Raw genomic sequence first — 23,566 nt, forward strand, 5'->3', positions numbered from 1 at the left:
CACACATTGTCCGTAATTCAAGTTGATCAAAACAGAACTCACTGCAGTGATATGGGGCAGAATTACACCTTCCCAGCAGACGAGGCCAGACTGAGGTGCCTCCTGCAGTGTGCTAATGCCAACCCCAGTCTCACTAAGCTCTATTCACAATCTGTCCACGATTAGACCTTGGACAGTCGCCTCAGAGGAGAGACGGACAACAACCCCCACTCTCTGTTATCTCCTGTGTTTACCTAATTTGGGAACTCAAACCTCCAGGAGATGTTTTGCAATGACAGGGTCCCCCGAAGCTGAGAGCGTGCTCCGTGGGCCTTGGCTAGGGCCCAGGATTGGGTGCTATTGTACTTCCTGTTTTGATGTGAGATGATGAACAGGCAAAACAGGACAAGAATCTCTGCTTCCTGTCAGGAGAGAAAAAAAAAATTCACATATATACTTTCTTGTAAACTAGTGTTGGAAAGAATAACAGATGCTCCTAAAAAACTATTAAAAGCTTGATGAAGGGAAAGTTTTGTGTGTGAGATGGTTTTCCATTTGTCATAAACAAATGGACCCGCCCGCCTGAGAGCTGTGCCAATAGGCCCGCAAGTCTGAGTCTGCACAATTTAAACCAGTGCATCTTGGAGCGCGTCAGGCCTTAGTGCACTACTTGGTTCTGAGATGGAGAGATGGCTCAGCTGTTAGGAACGCTTGCTGCGCTTGCAGAGGGCCCAAGTTTCGTTCCTAGCACCCACATGTAGCTCCTCACAACTGCCCCAAATTCCAGCTCCAGGGACTCTGACATCCTCTTTTGGTTTGTATGGATCCCTGCACTCATGTGACATACGCTCACATAAATAAAAATAAATTAAATAGAACTATTTTGTTATCTTTCCATGTAAATAAATTTCTAAAAGGTATCATTAAGGCATACGTTTCTGATTCCTCTAATTTGAATATAGCATTGCTTTTAAGTGGGCATCCAAGCTGGGTCTGGGGATACAGGCCTGCCTGCTTGGGAAGAGGACCAGGAGCCTTGTGTGGGTTACACATTAGTGAGTTTGAGGATAGACTGGGGTACATGAGACCCTGCCTCAGAAGAGAAAACTAAACATTTAAAACAAGTACATATATACTTTCTTGTAAACCTGTAAACCAAGCCTGTCTGGTGCCTTAGGTCAAATTGCTAGGAATCACTCCCAGGCCACGCTGAGCTAGCCTGCTTCCCCCTTCTGGAAAGTTGGGGAACTGCAGTTCTCAAACCCGCTCTCTTAGTTCCTTTCCATGGCTGGCTCCTTTCCCAGGATCTAGCAAGAAGCCTGGCTTCCAGTTCTTTCTGTATTCCTCTATTCCTGCTTTTGAGGGTATGATTTAGAAGGAAACGTGTGTGTGTGTGTGTGTGTGTGTGTGTGTGTGTATGTGTGTGTGCGTGCATGTGTGTAAGTGTGTAAATAAAAGTGTTCATTTGTCTCCATCTTCTATAGTGACACTGCGGTGACTGTGTCATCCTCTCACCTCAATCCTCTTATGGTGACAGTCCGAAAGACGAGAGTGGGTTTGCTTGTTTGTTTAAATGTGGAAGGATTTTTATCCCATATCTGTCCACTATAAACAAAGTAACAAACAACACAAAAACGTTCCCATCTGGACAGACCACAAGTTTATGACTCATCTCATGGCCTGAAGTGGGCTTGAGTCTCAGTCTTATCTCTCACTAATTGTATTGGCTTATGAAGGTTATTGATTTCCAGCTGCTTAAAGATGATAATAGAACCTGCCCGCCCCAGTGCTGCAACGCAGAGCTGCCTTCAGAGACCCACAGCCTGTGTAGTCACAAGGGCTTAATGCTCTGTCGTCAGGGTCTTGCTATCCTTAGAAACGCTTGAGCAGGAAGCTTTGCAATTTCGTTTCAGTGCAATCTGCAAGTTATGTGGCTGATCTTGTTTAGGAGGGTGTCTGGGTGCTTTAAATGGCTTGTTACCTGAGACTTAGCCCAGGGCTTATTCTAAAGCAAGTGCTCGGGAAAGGTTGGGGGGGGGGGCGAAGAGAAGGGCCAGCCAGCATGCACCTCTCAGTTCACAGGCCAGGAGAGGCAGGCGTAGTAGAAGGAGACGTTTTGCCTATCAGTTTCAGGGTGCCTGGTGTCCTTGCCTCCACTTTCAGAAGGCCATGGTGGTAAAGCCATGAATTCTGATATCTCCAGCAGTCTTTGGAGAAAAAGAAAGGTCTGTGAAAGTGGATTTGGAGAGGGCGGGGCAGGAACAAAAGGGGAGGCCTGGTATAGACAGACACCTGAGGGGTGCTCCGTGGGTGCTGACCTGGACAAGGGCGGTATGACATCCACAGGCGGGCACTCTAGCAGAAATGCCTTGGCGTGGGTCAGGTAGCCTGGCTCTCAGCTCCAGCCCTGCCATGTAAATGTTACATGAGGAACCTCGGCTTCCTTTCCGATAGTATTTTGGTGTGGACTTAAATTCTCTCCCTAGATAGCTCATGTAAGGAAGGTTCCGCTCCAACTGGTTGCATTGTTGAGAGGGGTTGAATCCTGGGGCTCTCTGACCTAGTCAATAGGTAAATCCGTTGGTAAGTTCGTAGTTGGTGGGCTACTAGGAGGTGGGCCTGGGTGAATGATATAATCCAGGTGTCTATGAAAGGCATATCTTGCCCTGGGTCTGTCCCTGATTCCCTCCTGCCATGAAGTAAGCAACTCGTTCTATTGTCCCATCTGCCACGATGCTCTGTCACATCGCTGCCACAGAGCAATGAACTGAAAAAACGCCAAAGCTCTTAGAACAAGCCTTCCATCTTCAGCTTGTTGCTTGTCAACTATTTTGTTCCAGTGAAGAAAAGATATCCAGAGTGTAGGTCAAGGCTACCAGCAGCCCCCACTCTGCTGGGTGGAGATCATATTCAAGGCTCTACTTCTGTGAGTGACTGGGAGGTGATATGTGTTGACTACTCCACAGCAGACACTGGACACGGAAAGCCTGGTTCAAACACTGCTTCTCTGTCAGTTGCATGACCTGGTATGAGTTACTTAGCCTTTCCATACCACTGCCCCTCCACTGCAGTGTAAGGATAACGGGGGCCACAGCAGCTCACCCCTAGGGTTTCTGTGAGAAATGTTAGAGCACACGGTCCTGAGAAAGGATCTCACCTATTGGCCAGGGTGATGGTGTTACCATGGCTCCCCAGGCATTCCTTTTCAGATCTGTCAATCTATGAAACAGGAAGGTGGTGGTAATGTGAAGAGGAAGTTGTTTGTGTGTCTGCATGAACGTGCATGTGCAGGCTGGCACAAGCTATCTGGGTCCCTGAGCCGGGATCTGTGCATGCATGTGCAGCCTCAGCCCTGCTAGTCATGGGGGTGGGGGTGGGGGTGGGGCGAGGGACGCGGATGGAGGAAGGACACAGGACATGAAAGCTCTCAGTCAAACAAGAGCTCAGGAGAGAGTCCTCCAAAGTGTGTCCAGCTTCTTGGTTTTAGGGGGGGGGGGGAGAGAAACAGGGAAGATAGAAAAAGGATGGAGAGACTAAGGGAAAAAAACCAACAACAACAAACAAACAAAAGCAACCAGCCAGCCAAAACCCAGAAAACAAATAAAAGCCACTTTGTTTCCATTGCCTGGCCACAGACTGAGGAGCCTGCTGGTCTTCCCCTCAGGCAAGGTGTGCTCTCAGACTGAGTGGCCACCTGTCTTTCTCAAGGATCTCTGCAGCCTCTGGGTCACTGGGTCGACTGTGAGCAGTTTCAGGTATCAATGATAGACTGTGGGAAGGGTTAGGGGGTTTTCCTTGCAGTCCTTAACAAGTCTTTCTGTGTCTTAGCTAGTGCTAGGGCTCTTGAGCCATGCCCACTGCTCCCAACAAGGACAGGAAAAGAGGAAAGAGGGTCTCTTGGGTGCCACAGCCAGGGATGAGGAGAGAAGATAGCCCTGTTCCTTCTCCAAGGGGGCCTTGGAGGCAGGGAAGCAGGGCTGGACCAAATTAAAGACACCCACACATACCACTTCTGCCCCTCTCCTGCTGGGACTTCACTCCTCAGGCCACTGTAACCCAGAAGACTCACACAGAGGGTTCTGGGAAATGGTTTTACAACTCCAGAGACGTGAAGGAGGTGAGTGGCTCCTGGGTTTCTTCTGGTTAGAAAGAGACTTTCTATGGGTGGGACAGGGCTAATGGCTGAGCCTAGGATTCCTGCTAAGATACCGGTAGCCAGGAGGTTTGTGGGATCTTAGGGGTAATAGGAACCAGTGGTGGCCCAGGATAGCCTGGGGTGGAGGGTGGGGGCGTGACAGTGCCCTGCTGTGCCTGGAGCTTCACACACAGCAGGCACAGTACAGAGCCCAGTCATAGACATCAACAAAAACAAAAGTCCACACCTGGGGCAGGCTTGTTGTCCCACCCGCTGGCACAGAGAGCAAGCCAGCTGGCCAACGGGGCATAGCTGTACCTAGACCTCACTTCTAGCAAGGCCCACGCAGACACCTTTCCAGGAAAGGCACCCTTGGGAGTATAGGCTCCCAACCCAGAGAGCCACTAAGGTCACACCGTAGTCACCACAGACTGGATTAGACAGCTGGTCTAAGTACAATCCATTTTACAGATGAGGAAAAGTGAGGGAAGGAGAATGAGACGGAAAAACAAAACAAAACAAAACAAAACAAAACAAAAAAAAACCCAACTCACAGAGGCCGGCGCAGAGATGCAGGGCTCCTTACTTTTCCACATGGTTTGTGATTTACTAGCATAGACACATTCGTGCAAACTTAACAGGGCCCCAGCCCCTGACAGGCTCTCAGAGAGCAAGAGCTGCTGGGGCGCTAGTAGGAAAGATGGGGAGTGGGTTGGCCTGTTGTCAGACGTTTGTAGGCTGAGACAAGACTGGGTCCAGCGAGAGCACTAGCTCGGCAAAGGTGGAGGCGGGGTCACGAGCCACAGAAACCCGGCTTGTGGAGTGGCTGCTTCCTGCGTTGAAGCATCTCCAAGGAGCGATGTTTGTGCATCTAGGGCCTACCTCAGCCGGACGTTCTGCACTGCTTCTCTCAACGCTCTTGGCAGCACCCATTTCCCAGCCCAATAGCCTTCGGCTAGTAACTGTCAGACTGCCTCGCCCGAATCAGTTCTCAAGCCAAGGAGCTTGCAGGAGATCCGAGTCCAGATAAAAGATTGAGTAGAGACACTTTATCCTAGGAGCCCACCCTACACCCCACCTAGAGAGGCGTCAAGTTCTTGGTGTCCCTTTAAAATGGGGGTGGCGGATTAAAAGACCGTCGTTAGACAAACGCTGTTTATAATTCACCGATTTGTCTTTCAACCCTTTGAAACAAAGCTCATAACGAATTTTGTGAAGGAAAAAGAAGCCTCAAGTCTTAAAAGTTGCAGGTTTTCCAAGGATTAAAAAACCACCCGGAAGATGGCAAATTACCCGCGCCCCACATTTGTTTCTGATTATTTTGCGTTGTAATTGGTTTCTGAAATCCAAAATCAGAGTTCGTAAAAAATTGTTTATTCTGGAAGTGTAGCACATCTCAGCAGTGTTCTTAGAAGGACCTACGGAGCTGAGCGGAGAAAGGAGTGGGTGGGTGTCAATTTAACCAAGAGCGGAAAAAGATGAGGGAGGAGAAAGTGCCGCCGCAACGGTGGAAGCCAGAGTGTGGCTCGCGGGTCTCTGGATTCCTCCTGGTTTACCCACCTGAAACATCGAATTTTCTACAGGCAGCGCGGGTGGGAAAGTCCGCATAGAGTTTATCCAAACCCAGGTAGTCATTTCCTACCGGCTCTCTCTAAGGTGAACCCCGCCGAACAAAGGCTCGGACTCACAAGGGAGAAAGGTGGCCGGCTGGACCAGTGATGGTCGTGACCCAGCGGATCCCTTTCATCTCTCAGTTCCGTCGTCCCCAGGAGGATTTTTTAATTTAAAAATTATAAAAGAAAACCACTTTTTAAGGGAAATTGAGCTCCCATTACCCCCAGGTGTCCATCGCCCTGCTAGGGAGTGACTAGGGCAACCACCCTGCAAGTCCAAAGGAAGTGCGGCGCTGCGGCAGAGCCGGCTGGGTGGAGGTGCAGCTTCCAGGGGATTGCGGGACCCGGGGCTGCAAAGAAGATCCTGGAAGGTTTCAGGGGAGGGGGCTGTGCTCCATTGTTCACTAGGAGCCAATCAGAGCTTCTTCACTTCCTCGCAGCCAATCCCCCTGTGCCTTGGTCTCTACCCTGACCCACCCTCCGGGTCCCCATCACCTCCTCCACTACCCCCACGGCGGTGGGAGAGCTGGGTGACGCTACAGGTCCCGCCTCCAGCTCGGGCCCCGGGCGAGTGCGTGCTGACGTCATGCTGCGTGCGGGCCGGTGCGGAATCGCTCCTTCAAGTCCGCGGGGCAGGAGTTAGTTAGCAAAGAGCAGAGACTGGGCGCGCGACCCTGGTCCTTCTGCCCCCCGTCGCACGCTTTGCGCACATCGCTCTCTGCATGGTGGATATTATTTTTCATTATCCTTTTCTGGGTGCTATGGGGGATCATTCCAAGAGTAAGTCTTTCTGTGTGTGTGGGTGTGTATGCGTGTTTAATATGCAACATTTCCAATGCAGAAGAATGTTTAGCGGATTCTACAAGTGGCTTCTATTTGACAAAAATACTTGGGAGAATAAAAAACAAACTAAACAATGCATTTTGCCTGTAACAGTGTTTAGCCTTGGGAATCCTGTTCTTTTATTTTTATAATTTGACATTATTCCCCAAGCCTGGGGGCTGATCTCATGCTGGGAATTCTTTTTCTTTTGCTAGGACGGCTAGGTTTGACTCAGGGAGATGGGTTTTTTTTTCTTTTCTCTTGTCTTTCGGCCTTTCGAAGCTAGAGAGATTTCAGTCGCTTATTCTGAGGTGTTTAAGTTAAGAACTGTCGAAGAAGCTGAACGGAGACAAGGCTGAAAGCTCCGGGGTCGGTGTTGGGATAGGAGGGAGTCGCTGTGAGCTGAAGCAGGCGGAAATCCGGGCTTGGCCGACAGCGTGGACGCGGAGGCGTCCCGGGCTCCCCGGTGTCAATGTGCTGTCACCCGCCTCCCGTTAGTTCTGTCTCTGGCTGAACCGACACCACACGCGTGTTCAAAGACGGTGATAACGGAGATGTCATTGTGTTGTTTTCGTTTCCTATTTTTGGGACCTTTCGAAAGCTTACGGTTCCCTTGGGGTAGCACTTCTAAGGGCAGAGCTAGAGCGGGTTGGGTTGGGGCTGCAGCGGCCAAGGCCGGCCGAGGTCCGGCAGCCAGGCCTGACGCGGGCCCTGCGCCCTTCCCCGCCAGAGAAGCCCGGGACGGCCATGTGCGTGGGCTGCGGGAGTCAGATCCACGACCAGTTTATCCTTCGGGTGTCGCCTGACCTTGAGTGGCATGCCGCCTGTCTCAAGTGCGCCGAGTGCAGCCAGTACCTGGACGAGACGTGCACGTGCTTCGTGAGAGACGGGAAAACCTATTGCAAGCGGGACTACGTCAGGTGAGCCAGCGGGACCCCGGGTTCAGGCCCCTTGGGCTGGGGGACTTGGCTGCGCGTCCTGGGCCCGGGTCCCCGTGCTGACGCCCCGCCGCGCCCGGGCCCCCGCAGGCTGTTCGGCATCAAATGCGCCCAGTGCCAGGTGGGCTTCAGCAGCAGCGACCTGGTGATGCGGGCGCGGGACAGCGTGTACCACATCGAGTGCTTCCGCTGCTCCGTGTGCAGCCGCCAGCTGCTCCCGGGAGACGAGTTCTCGCTGCGGGAGCACGAGCTGCTCTGCCGAGCCGACCACGGCCTTCTGCTGGAGCGCGCTGCGACCGGCAGTCCACGCAGCCCCGGCCCGCTCCCGGGCGCCCGCGGCCTGCATCTGTCAGGTAAGCTTCTCCCCCGGCCCCCCGCATCGATGCGCCCCGTCAGTGGGGTGTGCGAGTGTGCAGCCGACCGCCGAGCTTCGGACGGGAAGCTGCTGTGAGAGGCCCAGTGCGCTAGGGAACCCTTCTGTGTGTCCGCGTGTACCAGGGGAAGAAATTGCATGTGTGTAAGGCTGCGAGCTTCGGGAGTTGTGTTCTCCGTAGCCCGGGGCCATGTAGGACACAAAGCTAGCGTCCCGAGAGTGGAGGACCCGGAATCGTAGGTGGTGCCTGGCTGGGTTGTGTTTAGAATTCCTTTGATGAGCAGGTTAGGTCGTCCGGGAGAAAAGAAGCTATCCCGCTCAGAGCGCAGGGAAGAAGGTCAGCCGTGCAAAAGAGGTTCCTCTTGTTTGGAGGTCCAGCTAGCATAAAGGTTCAGGGAGTTTATTGAATAAAGCCCTCCCCTCGCTGGCGCGATAGGTGTCCAGACTCGGAGTTGCTAGGATCAGAGTGTTGCCCAAAAGCAGGTGGAGAGAGTGCGACAGAGACCGCAGCTTCTGGAAGCCGAGAGGTCTGCTACTTATGCGGGTCTATTGCCTCTAAGTGCTATGTGGCCCCCAGGACTCCACCCCTCTCTGTAGCTCCGTTGCCACACTGTAGGAGGAGGAAATTGGTCCGGGTGGGCTATTTGTAAATGTTTACCCAGACCTAGAAATGCCTAGAGGGGGGACATCAATGTAAACAGTGCAAGTATCCAGTGGGTGTGTGGATCTGGTTGGAAGTGAAGCAAGAGTTGGTGTCGAAGGAACTCAATCTGAGTTCGCCCAGAGGTTTCTCTGCGCTGTGAAAAACAGGCTTGAGGCGGTTTGAGGTGGATGTGAATGGCAGCAGTCACTGGGCAGAGGGAACCCAGAAAGAAGAGGAGACTCTCTGGCCAAAGCCAGAAGCCAGGAAGGAGCCTTTCTACGCCCAGAAGGCCTCTGCGGTCCCAAGCTGGAATCTTCCTAGTTAGAGTGTTCCGAGCGGCGAGACCAGCTATAGCAGGCCCTTAGGAGCAGAAGGGAGCCTCGCAGTCTGGGGGTTGTGCTGTGACACGGGGGTCCCTGTCTCTTCCCTTTCTCCCGAGTCGCACTTCGATCCCCACCTCTTCCTCTAAAACCCCACCTTTCTTCCCGAGTGCTCTGTTGGTCCCACTGGAAGCAGTGGGGTTTTCCTAGGGAGTGCTAGTACCGCAGCGGCCTAGAGCGGAACCCCAGAGTCCTCCAGGACTCGGGGAGATCGCTACGAGGTAACTGGGCCTGGGAGCCAGGGACAGAATAAACAGCACATTCCCTTTGGGTAAGGCGAGCCGATGGAGAGGGATATGAACAGTAGCCAAACGAACGGAATAAAAGGGAAACGAAATCTTGGGAAGAATGGCTGGCCCATCCGCCCTTCTGCCTCCCTCGGCCCCTGCAGACGCGGGATCCGGACGACAGCCCTCCCTGCGCACGCACGTGCACAAGCAGGCGGAGAAGACAACCCGGGTGCGGACCGTGCTCAACGAAAAGCAACTGCATACCCTGAGGACGTGCTACGCCGCCAACCCGCGGCCGGATGCGCTCATGAAGGAGCAGCTGGTAGAGATGACCGGCCTGAGCCCGCGGGTCATCCGCGTGTGGTTCCAGAACAAGCGCTGCAAGGACAAGAAGAAGTCTATTCTCATGAAGCAGCTCCAGCAGCAGCAGCACAGCGACAAGGCGGTGAGGTGCTGGTGGCGGCGGGGAGGCGGGCGGTAAGCCGCCGTGGCTTTCCGAGGTCGCCTCCTGGGGAGACCCAGGCGGAACTGTACTCTGCGTGCCACCCCGCACCTTAGGAGAAAAAGGCTATCTTTGGGGTTCAAATTGAGGTGGTTGGTGGTGGTGACTAGTGCCAGCGACAGCCCAGAGTTTGAGGGGCCCTCAGAGCAGAGTTTGGGACTGCGAGGCCTTACTTTTCTTTGGCATGGCTCGATCGAGAACGGGTGGCAAGTTTGTGGACTCTGGGTATTTCGACTGCGGAATGGGGATTCGTTGTGTGCAGTGGGGGTGCACCTCCTACTCAAGGCAATGTAATCCTCAAATGGTTCTCCAGAGCCCGGGGCTCTAGGCTTAAAAGTGGTGCAAAAGGTGGACCTAACTCTAATGTCTCGTGCCCTCTGCTTGTCCCTTAGAGCCTCCAGGGACTGACTGGGACGCCTCTGGTGGCGGGCAGCCCCATCCGCCATGAAAATGCGGTGCAGGGCAGCGCAGTCGAGGTGCAGACATACCAACCGCCATGGAAAGCGCTTAGCGAGTTCGCACTCCAGAGTGACCTGGACCAACCCGCCTTTCAACAGCTGGTGAGGCCCTGTGGGAGTAGGGTGGAGGGGACTTCGCAGAGGACCCGGGTCTTGGAGACAGACCTGGGAGATTGGAGAGCCTGCTGGGCCCGCAATCTCGCTGCTGACACTAAACCTGGTTTTAATGTTTCTCTCACTAGTCCCCAGTTCCCCTTTGCGGGTGGGGACCTGGCATTCCTCTCCTCAGGGTTTACTCAGCTGGTGTCTTGTCTGCAAGGGACGCTGCGGGTCTCTGAGCAGGTGACCCAGGAGCAGCGACTCGGGCGTGTGTTCACTTGTTTTATCCCGGTGTCTCTGCCCTCCCAGGTCTCCTTCTCAGAGTCTGGCTCCCTAGGCAACTCCTCCGGCAGCGACGTGACCTCTCTGTCCTCGCAGCTCCCGGACACCCCCAACAGTATGGTGCCGAGTCCCGTGGAGACGTGAGCGAGGACCCCTCCCTGCCAGCCCGCGGACCTCGCATGCTCCCTGCATGAGACTCACCCATGCTCAGGCCATTCCAGCTCCGAAAACTCTCCGGCCCTTGTAATTATTGTTGTTATTTAAAGCGAGCAGCCGCAGAGGCAGGCGGCAGCGACGGGACGGCCAGCAGCGCGGGGACGCAGCCTGCCCTGCCGAGACTGGAGACTCTGGACTTTTCTGTTTTTCTCAGAACTAGAATCTGGGACTTTGTGGTTAGCTCCGCCCTCGCCTCTCCGCGAGTGGCAGTGGGAAACTGCCACTTTTTCTCTCCGCGCCCCACTCGTCCGGGAACCCACCTTTGCGTGGGTCCCTACAGGACCTTTCCCGCGTGGTTGCCTGCCCCGAGCTCTCCCGCGCTGATCCGAGGCTTTGCACTGGCCCTGGTGGAGAGGATGGAACAACCCCAAGGAACAGACATAACCCCCAAAGCGCATGACTGCCGGACAAAGTAGAAACCAGACTGTCTTTTAAAAAAATGTTTTAAATTATCAGTCGACGGAGGACAGTGAGAGCCTTTGCCGAACAAACGTAAGTTATTGTTATTTATTGTGAGGCGAATAGTGGGACGAATATTTTGATCTTAATAAAAAACAACTCATGCCATGCCACGCCTGTATGCTGTTGGAGCCACGGGAGCTGGGCGAACGCCACTTTGCGAGTGGGCCTCGTTTCAGCTTCACCTGCTCCACCCGCCCTCGTGCTGCGGCGCAATGGGCACCCGACGGGCGGGCCAGACGCTGATTGGGCGGTGAGGGCGTGCCCGACGGGGATTGGGCGTCGACGGGGCGGGACCGCCGGGGTGGCGGTTCCGGTGCGGTGTGAGCTGCGAGGCGTTTCCGGAAGCGGGGGCCGAGGTGATAACGCCTGGAGACTGGTGCCCGGTTGTGGGATAACTGGTTTTGGGCGCGAAGGCCACCCTGCGTCCCCAGGCTCTGTGGCGCGTCCTCCGCGTTGTCCTTAGAGTGGATGCGCGACGTGATCAATCTCGCTGCATTTATTAATTCCCCCCGTCTAGACAGAGGAGAAGGCTGGGGCGGCTCCTTATCTAAGTTTGGCATCACCTGCAAGCGATACACTGAAGGAGCCACAACAAGCCCCCGCTAGGATCGCGGCTGCAGGAGAAAATAAGTCCACCCAGAACCAGTCTGGCGTGTCCTTGGTTTATTTTCTTTCCAGGCCCGAAATGGAGGGGGCGGGGGATGGCCCCTGGATATGTCGTGCCCAGGTCACTTGGTGTGACATTTCAAACCCCTGCGACTTGTTTTCTTGAAAACTGGCTTTAGTGGTCGCAGGAAATAACCAAGAGATACTGAATCTCCAGCAGCCCCCTCCTGCCCCCCCCTCAACTCCCCGCCGCAAGCAGAAGGGGGAAAAAAAAACCCACCCAGGCAGGCTCAGGTTTTACCCTCTACAAATATTTAACCCCTTGGCAGTCTGGGACAGTTCTTTCCCAAAGCCAGCGTTCTGCCCTCCCTTGGCTACCAACTACCAGGCAACCCGCCATCCTGCGACAATCTGACATTTCTATTTCCTTGTTCTCACAAAGAACAAGGGCTTACAGGGAGACCCTCTATGTCCAGGTTTTGTTTTTTGAAAGAATGCAGTGTCCTAATGCCTTAGGGACAGTTGCCATTCTAGCTTATAGGTAGGCACTAGTGACAAATGTGCCCAAAGGGCAGCCTTAGTCTGGGACAGAGGCACAGAAACCCTCTAAGAAGCAGTTGCTTGGGCTGCCCAGCAGTTTCACGCCCATTCATTTCCATAGCTGCAGTAAAGAATAGAAGGCGTCCTTTGCAATTAAAGAAAATGAGTAGAGGTGGGAAAATCGAACAACATTTATAGTTTACTTCCTGAAAGTCAAGGTGATGTTAGGACTTAAAAAATCCCTTTCTTGGGGATTTAGGAAATGGTCTGCAAATGTACAGATAACACACACACACACACACACACACACACACACACACACAGAGTTAATTAGGGCCAGCTTTACCTCTCAAGGCTGGTTCTTCCCTTTACTTTCCCTTTACAAGGCTGGTCATTCCCTTTACTTAGACCATTCCCTTCCAAGCAGAAATACAGATTTCTCTTTTTTTGCATCTGGTTGATTATTGGATAGGAAACAAAATTATAATAAATACTACTTTTGGAAACTTGACTATCAGAATATTGTTTTGTTTTTGTTAAAAAGGATGGTCCTTAGGGAGTTTCATTCTTAGCGCTAAATTTTTGCTTTTGACAGGGTGCAGTATTTTACAAACTTTATCTACCTAGTTACTATGATCTTTTCCCTCATCATTCATAGCTTAAACAAACTAACAACCTATTTTGGCTTGACACTCTTGTGTGCCTTTTGTCACCATGGGGAAATTGTCTAGGTAGAGTGGTCGTGGTACAGTGAGACATATGAGACCCCACAAGCTTTTTCTCTCATTACCCACCCAAAGGAGTGTGTGGTGATCTCAAGTTCCCTGGGGGGAAGGCTTGCAATGTCCTTGGGAAGGTATCAGGTCTACAATTAGTTACATTAATAAATATCCATTTTATTGGTTCCCAGGTCATCTTTAAACATTTTTTTGTAATGAAGTAGGGATTTCCTGGTAAATCAAATTGCCTGTGACAATTGTAACTTTTGTACTTTTATGCTAATGTTCAACAGGAGACATCCAGATCTGTTTAAAAATCTCCGTTCGAGGAAAGCATCTGTGAGCAGAAAAAATGGAATTGTTTAGTGTGATTCATTTCTGAATAAGATTTCCTCAGAAGACTTAACTAATTATTTGCTTAGCTCTGTGAAATTGAGGGGAAGGAGAAGATCCCAGAACCTTTTTCCCCTACACATTGTAAGGCTGCATAATTCTGGGAAATTCAGAGTCCTTGTGGCAGTATTCCCAAGGAAGTTTAATACTGAATGAGTGTGGGACAGTAATCAGCCTTTCAGTTTTGAATATGGAGTAAGTTAAAGTTCAGTGTTGTCAGAGCTGGGAAGACAGTCTAAACGAGCCATTGTTCTACGACTGCCCTTCCAAATGCCAGATTCTGCCACTTTTGCTTAGGGGTGGACTTACAGTCCATGCAGTAAACTTTAGAGAGAGAAAGGGAGGGAGGGAGGGAGAGAGGGAGGGAGAGAGGGAGAGAGAGAGAGAGAGAGAGAGAGAGAGAGAGAGAGAGAGAGAGAGAGAGAGAGAGAGAAGAGAGAAGAGAGGAGAGAGGAGAGAGGAGAGAGAAGAGAGAAGAGAGAAGAGAGAATGAATTAGTTGACTTGAAGCCTGCTGGGGGAGAAACAATGGGCCAGTAAGTTTATGCAGAGAAATAAGCTCCCAATGGAGCCGCGATAAAAGCAGGAAATTCAGAGTTTATTAAGCTGATGCAGGGAAGGTTAGAGGCTTTTAACTGTGGGTCTGATTGATGTAAAAGTAAACATTCTTTAAAACGCTGAGATTCAGTGCTATAATGAGAACTGTGTGACCAATTGCAGGCTAGCACCTTGTTGATGGAGAGTTTGCTTGGGAAACGCAGATAAACAGAGCTCGATTGAGTAGTGATGGGAGCAGGAGCCTGAGAAGTACTCCACTCAGATCCAGATGTGGGGCCGGGAAGCTCAAGGTTCAAGCTCCTTTGTGCCTTCAGCAGCAATCTGCAGCCAGGCAGGAATGCTAGGTGGGTCTAGCCTTTGGTCAAGAAGGTCAGCACCTGAAAGGTGAGTGAGTGAGACATCAAGTGGACTCAGGAGTGGGCACAAGTTTGCTTCTTGGGAAGCTGGATGTGTGCTTGAGGTGTGGGGAGGGAGGAGAGGGAAGATTGGGGGCCTAAGGAGCCCAGGAAAGATGCAGGTGTTTTCTACAGCTGCAAGGGGGCTGAGAAACACAGAGGTTAAGGTTAGGGCTGGGTCTTGACCTAGGCCACGTGGAGGCTGAGCTCCGGGTTCAAGGTCACATTGCCCGCGGATGGGGGTGGGGTGGGGGGTGGGGAAGGGAGCGGGTGGGGAACCGCAGCTGCAGTTGAGGACCCAGTAGGATGCTTCGGAGTGACTGGCTCTGCAGAGTTTGGGGATAATTTTGTCATCCCATCTGCAAAATTTGGCGGAAATGTCGTTTCTCCCCTGGACGGAGAAGCTTTTCCACGTCGGGTTCGAATTCTGGGCTCAAGCGTAGGGGCTGGTGGTGAGCTCCTCGCTTCGGGAGGAAGCCGCGAGCACTGCTGACTGTAGCAGGCCCATTTCACTGAGGGGCAGCGGGACCATTCGATTACATGTTTAATTGCGAATTCTGGTACAGCTTCTGGGAGGTAAATCACAGCTGTCTCGATTATTTATGGCTTTTTGGCAAATTTCCGACCAGATAAGAGGTATATTCCATCGCGAAGCGTCTCGCAGCAAACCTTATAAATACTTGATGATCTCCCTGGGCTTCGAGGACCGTGCTCCTTTCGGAACCCACAATTTTGGGTATCCCTCCCTCCACCCCTAGAGATGGAGTGTATAGCAGGAGGACCCGCAGCGCTCAGCTTGGGTGACATCAGACCTCTTTATTATTTTATTTTCGATTTGTAAAACAGTAACAAATAAACAAAAAACCACCCACCCACACCTACACCCAACTGCAGCACCATGAAATTCCAAAAAGAAGTGACCAGAGTATTAGGTAAGTTTGCCCCCCCCCCCCTTTCTTAAGAAAGGTAAGATTTATTGAGTTGTTCAGCTTCCTTGATGATACAGGTTTTCGGGTCCGTTTCCCACAGCCAGGTCTTTCCGCGCAAGCGCTGGATGGGTGGAGGAGAAGGGCCCCAACAGCCAGAGCTGTGTCCCTTGATGGCTTGTGTTCAGAGACAAGACTCCTTATTGTTCCTTTTACTCCCGTGTTGTTTCAAATAAATTTAAGAAAATATTTTATGCTCCCAGATTTTAAAAAAAATTTATTTTCGAGACTAAATTTAGCTCAGCAATGCTGATAGCTCACAGTGCTATTTGCCACTATCCCAACCAGTGGTTTGGCGCTGTGACTTCAAACAGCCCCAAGGATTACACAAAGAGTTACACAGGTCTCAGCTCCAGAAGAAAAACTTAGAGCAGGCTTTATAAATGAGTTAACACTTTCTCAAATTTGTGCTGCTTTAATGTGAAAAGTCAACACTGAAAACTGTGTTACTTCATTACAAGAATGATATTTGTCTAACTTTACCCATATTACAAATGCAAATTACACAACATGGTAGTAAGCAAACTCCAAAATATTGTGCATAAATGAAACAAACTCAATTTTCAAAATTAGGAAGAACAGTACAGTATGTGCAGTCTTTTTAAACAGTGCAAAAAGGAGCACATCTACAGCAGAACAGTATAAACATACTAGGGGTTCCTTAAGAAACAATGTAAAACACTAACAACGGTACTCAAATACAGAATTAGATAAAAAAAAAAAAAACAACATTTATTTTTTCTCTTTTTTCAAGAAAAATTGCCGGGCTTCTTCCCAGGCCTGCTGAGGAAATCTGTTAGCCAGTTCCAGGTAGTCCCCAAGGTTCCCAAGTTTTCCTGAGGGAGACAGAAGAGAAACTAAAAAGTGACTTGTGAAGGCTTAGAAATTAAACTTATTTTGATATCAGAGTGCAAATGGGACCATACATTTCAAGCAAATCACTATAGTATAAATGTTATAAACATGTATTTTAGCCACAATTCAGTTTGTGCTTCTGACATATTCAGACATTAACCTATATATAAAACATTATGAAGTACTTATTAATGGTAACTTCATTTTCCTAAAGTAATCTTAGTCTAAAACATGCATTTAGGCATAACTTTGAGACTGTTCAAAGCTGGCATTCAGGAGCTATCTAGCAGAGAAGAGGTGACCACCAGAGCTTTGCTGACATGGCTCCCCATCTGGTACAGTCATGGGGCAGCAGATATGAAAGCAGAAACTGCCTCTCCATGGTGCCAGGAACCTTGGATGCCCAGAGCTTTACGTGGACAACAACTTCAAAATGTCTAGACGCATTTTGTTGAGGACTTAATCTAAGCAAATAAGTAACATCCACGAAAAAGGTATAAGCTAAATACTTAGTAAGATGTCATCTTTTAAAAGCCTGTTATTAATGTTTTTGAGTCAGGTCTCATTGTGTATGCCTGGCTGGCTTGTAACTTGCAGAGATCTACCTGCCTCTGCCTGCCGAGTGCTGGGAGGCCAGAGGCTTTGGATCCCTTGGAGCTGGTGTTACAGGGGGCTGTGAACTGCCTGCTGTGGGTGCTGGAGACTGAGCGCTGGTCTTTGGCAGGAGTGGCAGGTGCTTAACCGCGGAGCATCTCTTTACCCTCCCACCACCATTTTTCTTTAAGTAAGTACATTATGAACCGTCACGAATAATGCTGGGAGCAAAGCAGAGAGCAACTGTTCAACTGCTGTTCTATGTGTGAAGCCTGCTGTAGATGCACAAGGAAGGCAAAGGAAGTGCCCACCCCACCCCCACCCCACCCCGGGAAAGAAAGAAGGTTGAGACTTCCTCTGGCTTGGCTCAACCAAGCAAAGGGAGGCAGCTTCCACTTCTGGGACTTGGCTTTCCAGACACTTAAATGGTGACTCATCTTTTTTAGGGCAGAAGAAAAAGTACATCTACATAGTTATACTGGCAAAAAAAAAAAAGTTGGTTAATTAAAAATAAATATATTAGAATATTTGAAAGAGTATTTTCATATGCTTAAAAAATTAAAGTTGTTTTGTAAGAAATAGTAACAAACTGTACAGATTTCTTTTACATGTCGTAATGGCTTTATGAAAAACAAAAAGAGGCTGTGTCTGAGTAAGGGCAGAACTGAACTTGCACACTGATTCTACTAGAAACATGACACTAGCTATGATGCCGATGTGAATTTCTGGGAAGTTGTGGAGTTTTCTGTTTACTTTTCTGAGTACCTGAGTCAATAAAGCCTCACATTTTTTCATGATATTGTAACAGTTTTGTTGTATTTTCTTCTGTGTACTTTGCAACACCTGCCTACTGTAGAGTTTTTTTTCTTTTCTTTTCTTTTTTTGGTATGACAGCTAAACTGTCTCCAAGTCAAGGCTTCATGGTGGGTGCCTTAGAGGACCCTACTTGGTAGGAATGGGCCTCTCAACAACCACTACTATATACTTTACTTCATTTTACTTTTTGAGATAGGTTCTCACGTAGCCCACATTGGCCTCAAACTCACTATATGGCCAAGGGTGACTTTCAAAGTGTTCTCCTGTTTCTTCCTCCCAATGCTGGGATTAAAAGCAAGTGGTACCATGTCCAATTCTGGAGGAACACTTAACACTACCAAACCACTGAGGACTTTGGGAAAATCTGGAGTGGGTCTCATCAATCAAAGGCTCTGCTACAACAGCCAGAGGTCAAACTGCACTTCTCAATTGCAGCCGGTAGCAGGATATTTAAGAATATGAAGTGAAGCTTAACGTCTGCACCTCTACTCTGATCACGAGATCACCTCTGCAGGAACAAAAAGGAAGAATGCCCGTGACCCTTTACTTCCAGAATTCTGATAAGTGGATGTTAATTTTTCTTAATATACAGTTATTTTCAATTAAAATAGGTCAAGAGGGGCTGGGGAGATGGGTCAGTGGTTAAGAGCACTGCCTGCTCTTCCAAAGGACCAGGGTTCAATTCCCAGCACCCACATGGCAGCTCATAACTGTCTGCAACTCCAAGATCTGACACCCTTACACCAACATACATAAATTAAACTTAAAATAGGTCAAGTTCTTGAATCAGGGGTTTAGCTACTGTCAGGGGCACTTTTATTTTGAACATGGACTGGGAACCTGTGTTAGGACTGAGTGACTTGTATGGCCCAATGGTAGTGTTATATGCCTGGCTTCCCTGCCCTTAGTAATTGTCAGCACTTAATAGTCCTTGCACCAGGTAAGGACACAAAGGGGGTTTGTACTCCCCCGCCAGGGGCTTCTCTGTAGATTATCATGATGTAGTTGATTTCTTTATTCCTCACGTATTTAGTGTCTGACCCTCACATACTTGAGGCTGTTCTGGAACAAGGGATGCAAGCCCATTTACTTAGCTGACACACACATGAGATTTAGTCTCAGTGGGACCCACCTTTGGGATGGGAAGACTGGTTATCCACATGACCTGGCGTCTGTGCAAAGTCCTGTGTGAGAAAAGAGAAGTGGGTGAGACCAGTGTTCTGAAGAGGAATGTACCAGGTCCTTCTAAGCAAACACCACAGCCATAGGAATTATCTGAGCAGGGAATGAAGCTGGGCAGCCAGATTCTTGAAAGTTGAAACTACAGTTTCCTATGTGAGCACTCCAAGGCCAGAATACAACCACACTGTATAACCCCAAGCTGGAAACCTAAGCCAAATGTACTATTTTAAGACACTAACAGATTTTTAAAAAGGCTTTTTTGGGGGATGCACAGGAGGTTATGATCTTATTGATGTAACCCAGGTTGGACTCAAATGAGTGATCTTCCTGCTTCATTCAGGCTCGTGAGTGTTTGCATTACTGGCCTGTGCCATTATGCCTGGTAAGAGTTTTAAAAACTACAAATATAAGAGTCCTTATACTGCCGGGCGTGGTGGCGCACACCTTTAATCCCAGCACTCGGGAGGCAGAGGCAGGCAGATCGATGTGAGTTCGAGGCCAGCCTGGTCTACAAAGTGAGTCCAGGATGGCCAAGGCTACACAGAGAAACCCTGTCTCGAAAAACCAAAAAAAAAAAAAAAAAAAAAAAAAAAAAGAGTCCTTATACTCCAGGACAGCCAGGACTGTTACACAGAGAAACCGTGTCTCAAAAGGTGAGAGAGAGAGAGAGAGAGAGAAGAGAATATTCTGCATCTAAACCTTAAAGTTTGGTCACTTTGCTTTTAGAAGGAAATTGAAAAGAATGTAGTATATACCTTATAAACGTTCAGAAACCAATGACAGGCCATAATCTCATTTTAATATTACTTTCTAGTGATTATTAATAATCTACATATGGAACCATGATACATTTATAAGTTAAAATTCAAAATAACTCATTTTCTTAAACATAATTACTCATAGAAAAATGATTTTGTGTCACTAATAATGCTATTCTAAATTAAAAAAGAAGTAAATTCTGTACCATTTAGCAAAACTGTATTAAACATGGTTTATTTGGAATAGCTGTGATTATTACCACCAATGGTGTGTGTAGGCGTGTGTGTATATACACAATTTTTAATATAGATTTGGATCTCATTCATATTTTTGTTTTTTGAGCCAGTCTTACTATATAGTTCAAGCTGGCCCCATACTGTCATCTTCCTGCCTCAACCTCCTGGGTGCTGCATTTTAAAAGTATTTTTAAAGAACTTATATGGCACACATGGAAACTTGTCTCAGTTGAGGCCTCTCAGCTTTAGCTATAAAGAGCTCCACTCCCTCCCTGGCCATGGCCTTTCCTTACAGGATTCCCTGCTACCTGTCATGCGACTCGGTCATCTGTTGTTTAATGAAAGGTCGTGAAGGTGGTTCTTTCTGTCTTATTCACTGGTACAGCCCAGGGTCTGGAGCAGAGCCCAGCATGGAGTGATAACTCGAACAGAAAAGATCACTGTCTCAAAGTTCCCTAACGTGTGTTTCCTACAGAGCTGGCTTCTCTAATGCTAAGGCTCTAAGAACCATGAAGAGCCCCATGCTGAAGTGACTGACGGCTTTGCAGAGTAAGAGTGTTAAGATTTTAATTTAATCATAAGCCAGTTTGAAATCGCTCTTGCAGATCTGAATACATGACTCAAATGCATTTTTTAAAAATAGAACCCAGACTCAAATGTAACTCTTTCTAAGTCTCACTGACCTAGCTGTGCTTACTATCAGTAACAGAGAGGCAGGAGCGCTGACTGCCATGCGGAAGGCCTGGGAAGTCCTCTGCCGTCCTCTGGCTCCCGGGCAGCTGCACATACTCACTCTCTGACAGAGGCATCTGCACACTAGCCAGCATAGGGACAATACACACAGAACCCGCTTTCTGTTTCACTGTTAGGAAGAACAGGAAGTGTGTGCAGCAGGGAGTGAGTTTAGAGTGGAACATTAAAAAAAAAGGGGGGGGGCATTTCATAAAATAATCATCCACACAGATATGGAAGTCTTAGTTCAGAACTGTCCCCGGCCCTGCTCTGGCGGCTCAGTGAGCTCACTTACGCTGTTAGCACTTCCTGCAGCGCTGGGTCTCATTTCAGTGCTACAGAACTGAGCTGGATCCAGTACAAGGTTGTACTTCAAACTTAGAGATTAAAACAAAAAGCAGTCAAACAGGCTTTATCTCCCCTTCGTACACATATGCAGATCATATTTATTTTCAAAAATGTTCAAATAAACTCAGATTTTTATCTTTCTTCGGTGACTATCTTCTGAAGCAAGAGCAGACACATGTCCGGGTGCTGGTGTCCTGTTAAAGATTTGGGAGGCACAAGTTTCCATCTTGTCAATGGCAAACAAGCTCTTTGCTTGAAATCCTCCAGGCAGAAGCATTCAACACTCTACCCTGCTTCTAGGAACGTGACTTCAGGCTTCAGAAGCTATTTATTAAATCACAGACATAAGTGAAGATTTAAAAGCATCTTGGAGGGTGAGCATAGAGCTGCCTTGCCATTACTTTTCAGTTTCATGAATTTGCCCACAAAAACAAAAGAAATGAGGGGTTAGGTAGAAGTACCTGGATGAATGTGGCCAGTAGCACACAGCTCATCTCTTGCTCCAGAATGAGCCTGTTCTGGGGGTTGTTGTGACTAGCGGCGATGAGCGAAGGGAACAGCACTTTGATGAGCCTTGGATCACTGAAATACTGGAAGGGCAGCTGGCAGAGCTTCTGCAGCACCGTCGGGTGGCGGCCGGACTGTACAATTACCTACAACAGAGAAGGAGCTGGGTTAACTGCCAAAACGCTGGCCTGCCAGTTGAGTCAGCTGCTGTTGGTCTGACCCAGGGACCATGCTGAAGGAGGCAAGAAAGAGAAGAAGAACGCTTGATTCCTTACCAGACTTTAATGTAAGTGATATTTGAAAAGAGCCAAAATATTGTTTAAAAAAATCTCAACTTAAGAAAGACTCCAAAGATTCTGTGGTCGCTTAACAGTCACAGTCCACAGTGAAGGGCACAGATTCCATGGAAAAAGCCACCTATGGAACAATTTAGGATGCGCAGTTTCAGCAGAGCACCCTAAGTCTCCTAGTCTCCTGTTGCCAACAAAGTAGGAGGGGGTCTGCAGCGGCCCTGCCCACTGCAGTCTCTGCCTAACTTAGCTCACTGCACACACTGCATGCAGTTAGATGGATTCCGTATGTAGACAAGTCCTAGAAAGCAAAGGGGCTGACGTAGGGATGGCCCGGCTCCAGCTAGCACAGCTCTGACAGCCTTCCTCCAATGCCTACTCCTTATCTTGGTTTCCATCAGTGCCACTGAGTCTAAAAGGAGAACTGTTTAGATAAATGAGACTGTTGTCCTGAAGCAGTCTGGGTTTACAGCTGTGCACACTTTAATAGGGCAATGCAATTAGTGGACTGGCAGGGAAGCTCTCCTAATTCACTCCCTAGGCCGAAATGATAAACTAAGAAATGCCAAAATCAGCTCTGTTTCAAGTAACTTTGAAGTAACAACTCTAATATGAACGAGCAGGGTGACCCAGAGCCCCTTCATGTATGGGAGGAGGCCCTGAGAGGGCTAGGGACACTGCAAAAGCGGAAGGTCAGGACTGTAAATTGTACTCGGAAAAACACCATGTTACAGGTACACACCCAGACAGGACGGCATTCAAATTGAAACCAGAAGGACAGAGGGAAACAGCAGAGGCAGGAGAAACATAAATTACTGGGATTTACAAGTTTTCAAAGTACTTTTAACAATACTTTAAGAACACATTCTGAGATGATAATGCAGTGTGGTTTAAGAACAAAATCAACAAAGTAATAGTTCACATATTTTTGTTCAATAGCTAAAATGACATCAAAAACCTTTAAAGAATGTTGATAGGGACCTGTTAATACCTTCAAATCCAAAAGGAATTTTAAAGACTCACACTGTGACAATTCTGCACATGGCTGTGCAGTGCCATTTCTGACACCAACTAGAAAAAAAAGTGCTCTACCATCTACCTTATTGATAAAGCTTCCACTTAAACTTTTATTTTAATTATTATCTACATATTTTGTAACACAGCCAAATGGTCACCACTTTAGAATTTATAACAATGTCATTATTGAAACTCTCCCCCGCGACCCTCCGGCAAAAATTAAGAACTAGTTTTTTTTTCTTTGAAACATCATTGTTAAAATGCCATTATTGGGTGATCCAGTAATTCAAAAGGTATTAAAAGGGGCCAGTGTGGCTGGCACAGACACCATGTTAACTCAAAGACGTCAGCTCGCTAGTCCTGGTAAATTAACAGTGTGAGACCATCAGTTGAGCTCACTGCACTCAGCCTCCTGCAGCAGTGTCCCCAGGGGGACTTGACTACCCACCACCTGCTCATGAAGTGAGTTTATAGATGTCACTGGCAGTGTGGGTGACTCTGCTGGAGGCCATCACTTTTAGGTCTTCCCACTGAAGAAGATGCAAATGGGCACAGCACGGTTTCGTTACCTTGTGTTAAGGAGCTGCAGCCATGACACTGCCTGTGGTAGGTCCCAACCTTGTTACCTGTAAGGGCTGGGGAGACCCTAACCCTACTCACGATTGGGTGTAGTCAGTAAGACATTTCAGACACTGTAGGAAGGTAGTGTCAGGAGGTCTGGAAAGTGCACCAAGACCTGTGGGCTAATTCAGGTGGCAGACAGTGAAATGTGACAGGAACAGTTGGCTGGATTAGGTGAGTGCTTCCCTGGGGGTTAGGGAAGCAAGTCTGAGAATACAAGCTTCAAGCACTAGGAAAGTTGTAGGTAGGGCTGGTGAAAGATACCAGGCTGAAGTTAGGCC

The 23,566-nt window shown here is 48.9% G+C and overlaps 2 protein-coding genes across 4 annotated transcripts in view; one reads left to right on the forward strand and one right to left on the reverse strand.

The window, feature by feature from the left end:
* Positions 1 to 6,449: 6,449 nt before the first annotated feature.
* Isl2 (ISL LIM homeobox 2) lies at positions 6,450 to 10,598 on the forward strand. The gene is made up of 6 exons (XM_051155850.1): positions 6,450 to 6,507; positions 7,280 to 7,469; positions 7,578 to 7,840; positions 9,275 to 9,558; positions 10,008 to 10,175; positions 10,482 to 10,598. The coding sequence occupies exons 1-6, from the start codon at positions 6,450 to 6,452 to the stop codon at positions 10,596 to 10,598; spliced, it is 1,080 nt and encodes a 359-aa protein (XP_051011807.1).
* A 5,453-nt stretch (positions 10,599 to 16,051) lies between these two features.
* Scaper (S-phase cyclin A associated protein in the ER) overlaps positions 16,052 to 23,566 on the reverse strand; it is a 315,920-nt gene continuing 308,405 nt past the window's right edge. For all 3 annotated transcript variants that reach the window (XM_051156493.1, XM_051156492.1, XM_051156489.1), the window contains 3 exons: positions 21,312 to 21,503; positions 18,726 to 18,777; positions 16,052 to 16,164 (listed from right to left, as the gene is read on the reverse strand). In XM_051156493.1, coding sequence (XP_051012450.1) covers positions 16,061 to 16,164; positions 18,726 to 18,777; positions 21,312 to 21,503 — 348 coding nt within the window. In that variant the 3' untranslated portion in view covers positions 16,052 to 16,060. The remainder of the gene's footprint in view (positions 16,165 to 18,725; positions 18,778 to 21,311; positions 21,504 to 23,566) is intronic.

Source organism: Acomys russatus, chromosome 14, assembly GCF_903995435.1.
Source record: "Acomys russatus chromosome 14, mAcoRus1.1, whole genome shotgun sequence".
Classification (NCBI taxonomy): Eukaryota; Metazoa; Chordata; class Mammalia; order Rodentia; family Muridae; genus Acomys; species Acomys russatus.

Excerpts from the sequence above, each read along its gene's own strand:
- Isl2 (XM_051155850.1), top strand. The coding sequence starts at position 6,450 with ATGGTGGATATTATTTTTCATTATCCTTTTCTGGGTGCTATGGGGGAT. Across the intron at positions 7,841-9,274 it reads CCGCGGCCTGCATCTGTCAG|ACGCGGGATCCGGACGACAG; the intron begins GTAAGCTTCTCC and ends CGGCCCCTGCAG. Across the intron at positions 10,176-10,481 it reads AACCCGCCTTTCAACAGCTG|GTCTCCTTCTCAGAGTCTGG; the intron begins GTGAGGCCCTGT and ends CTGCCCTCCCAG.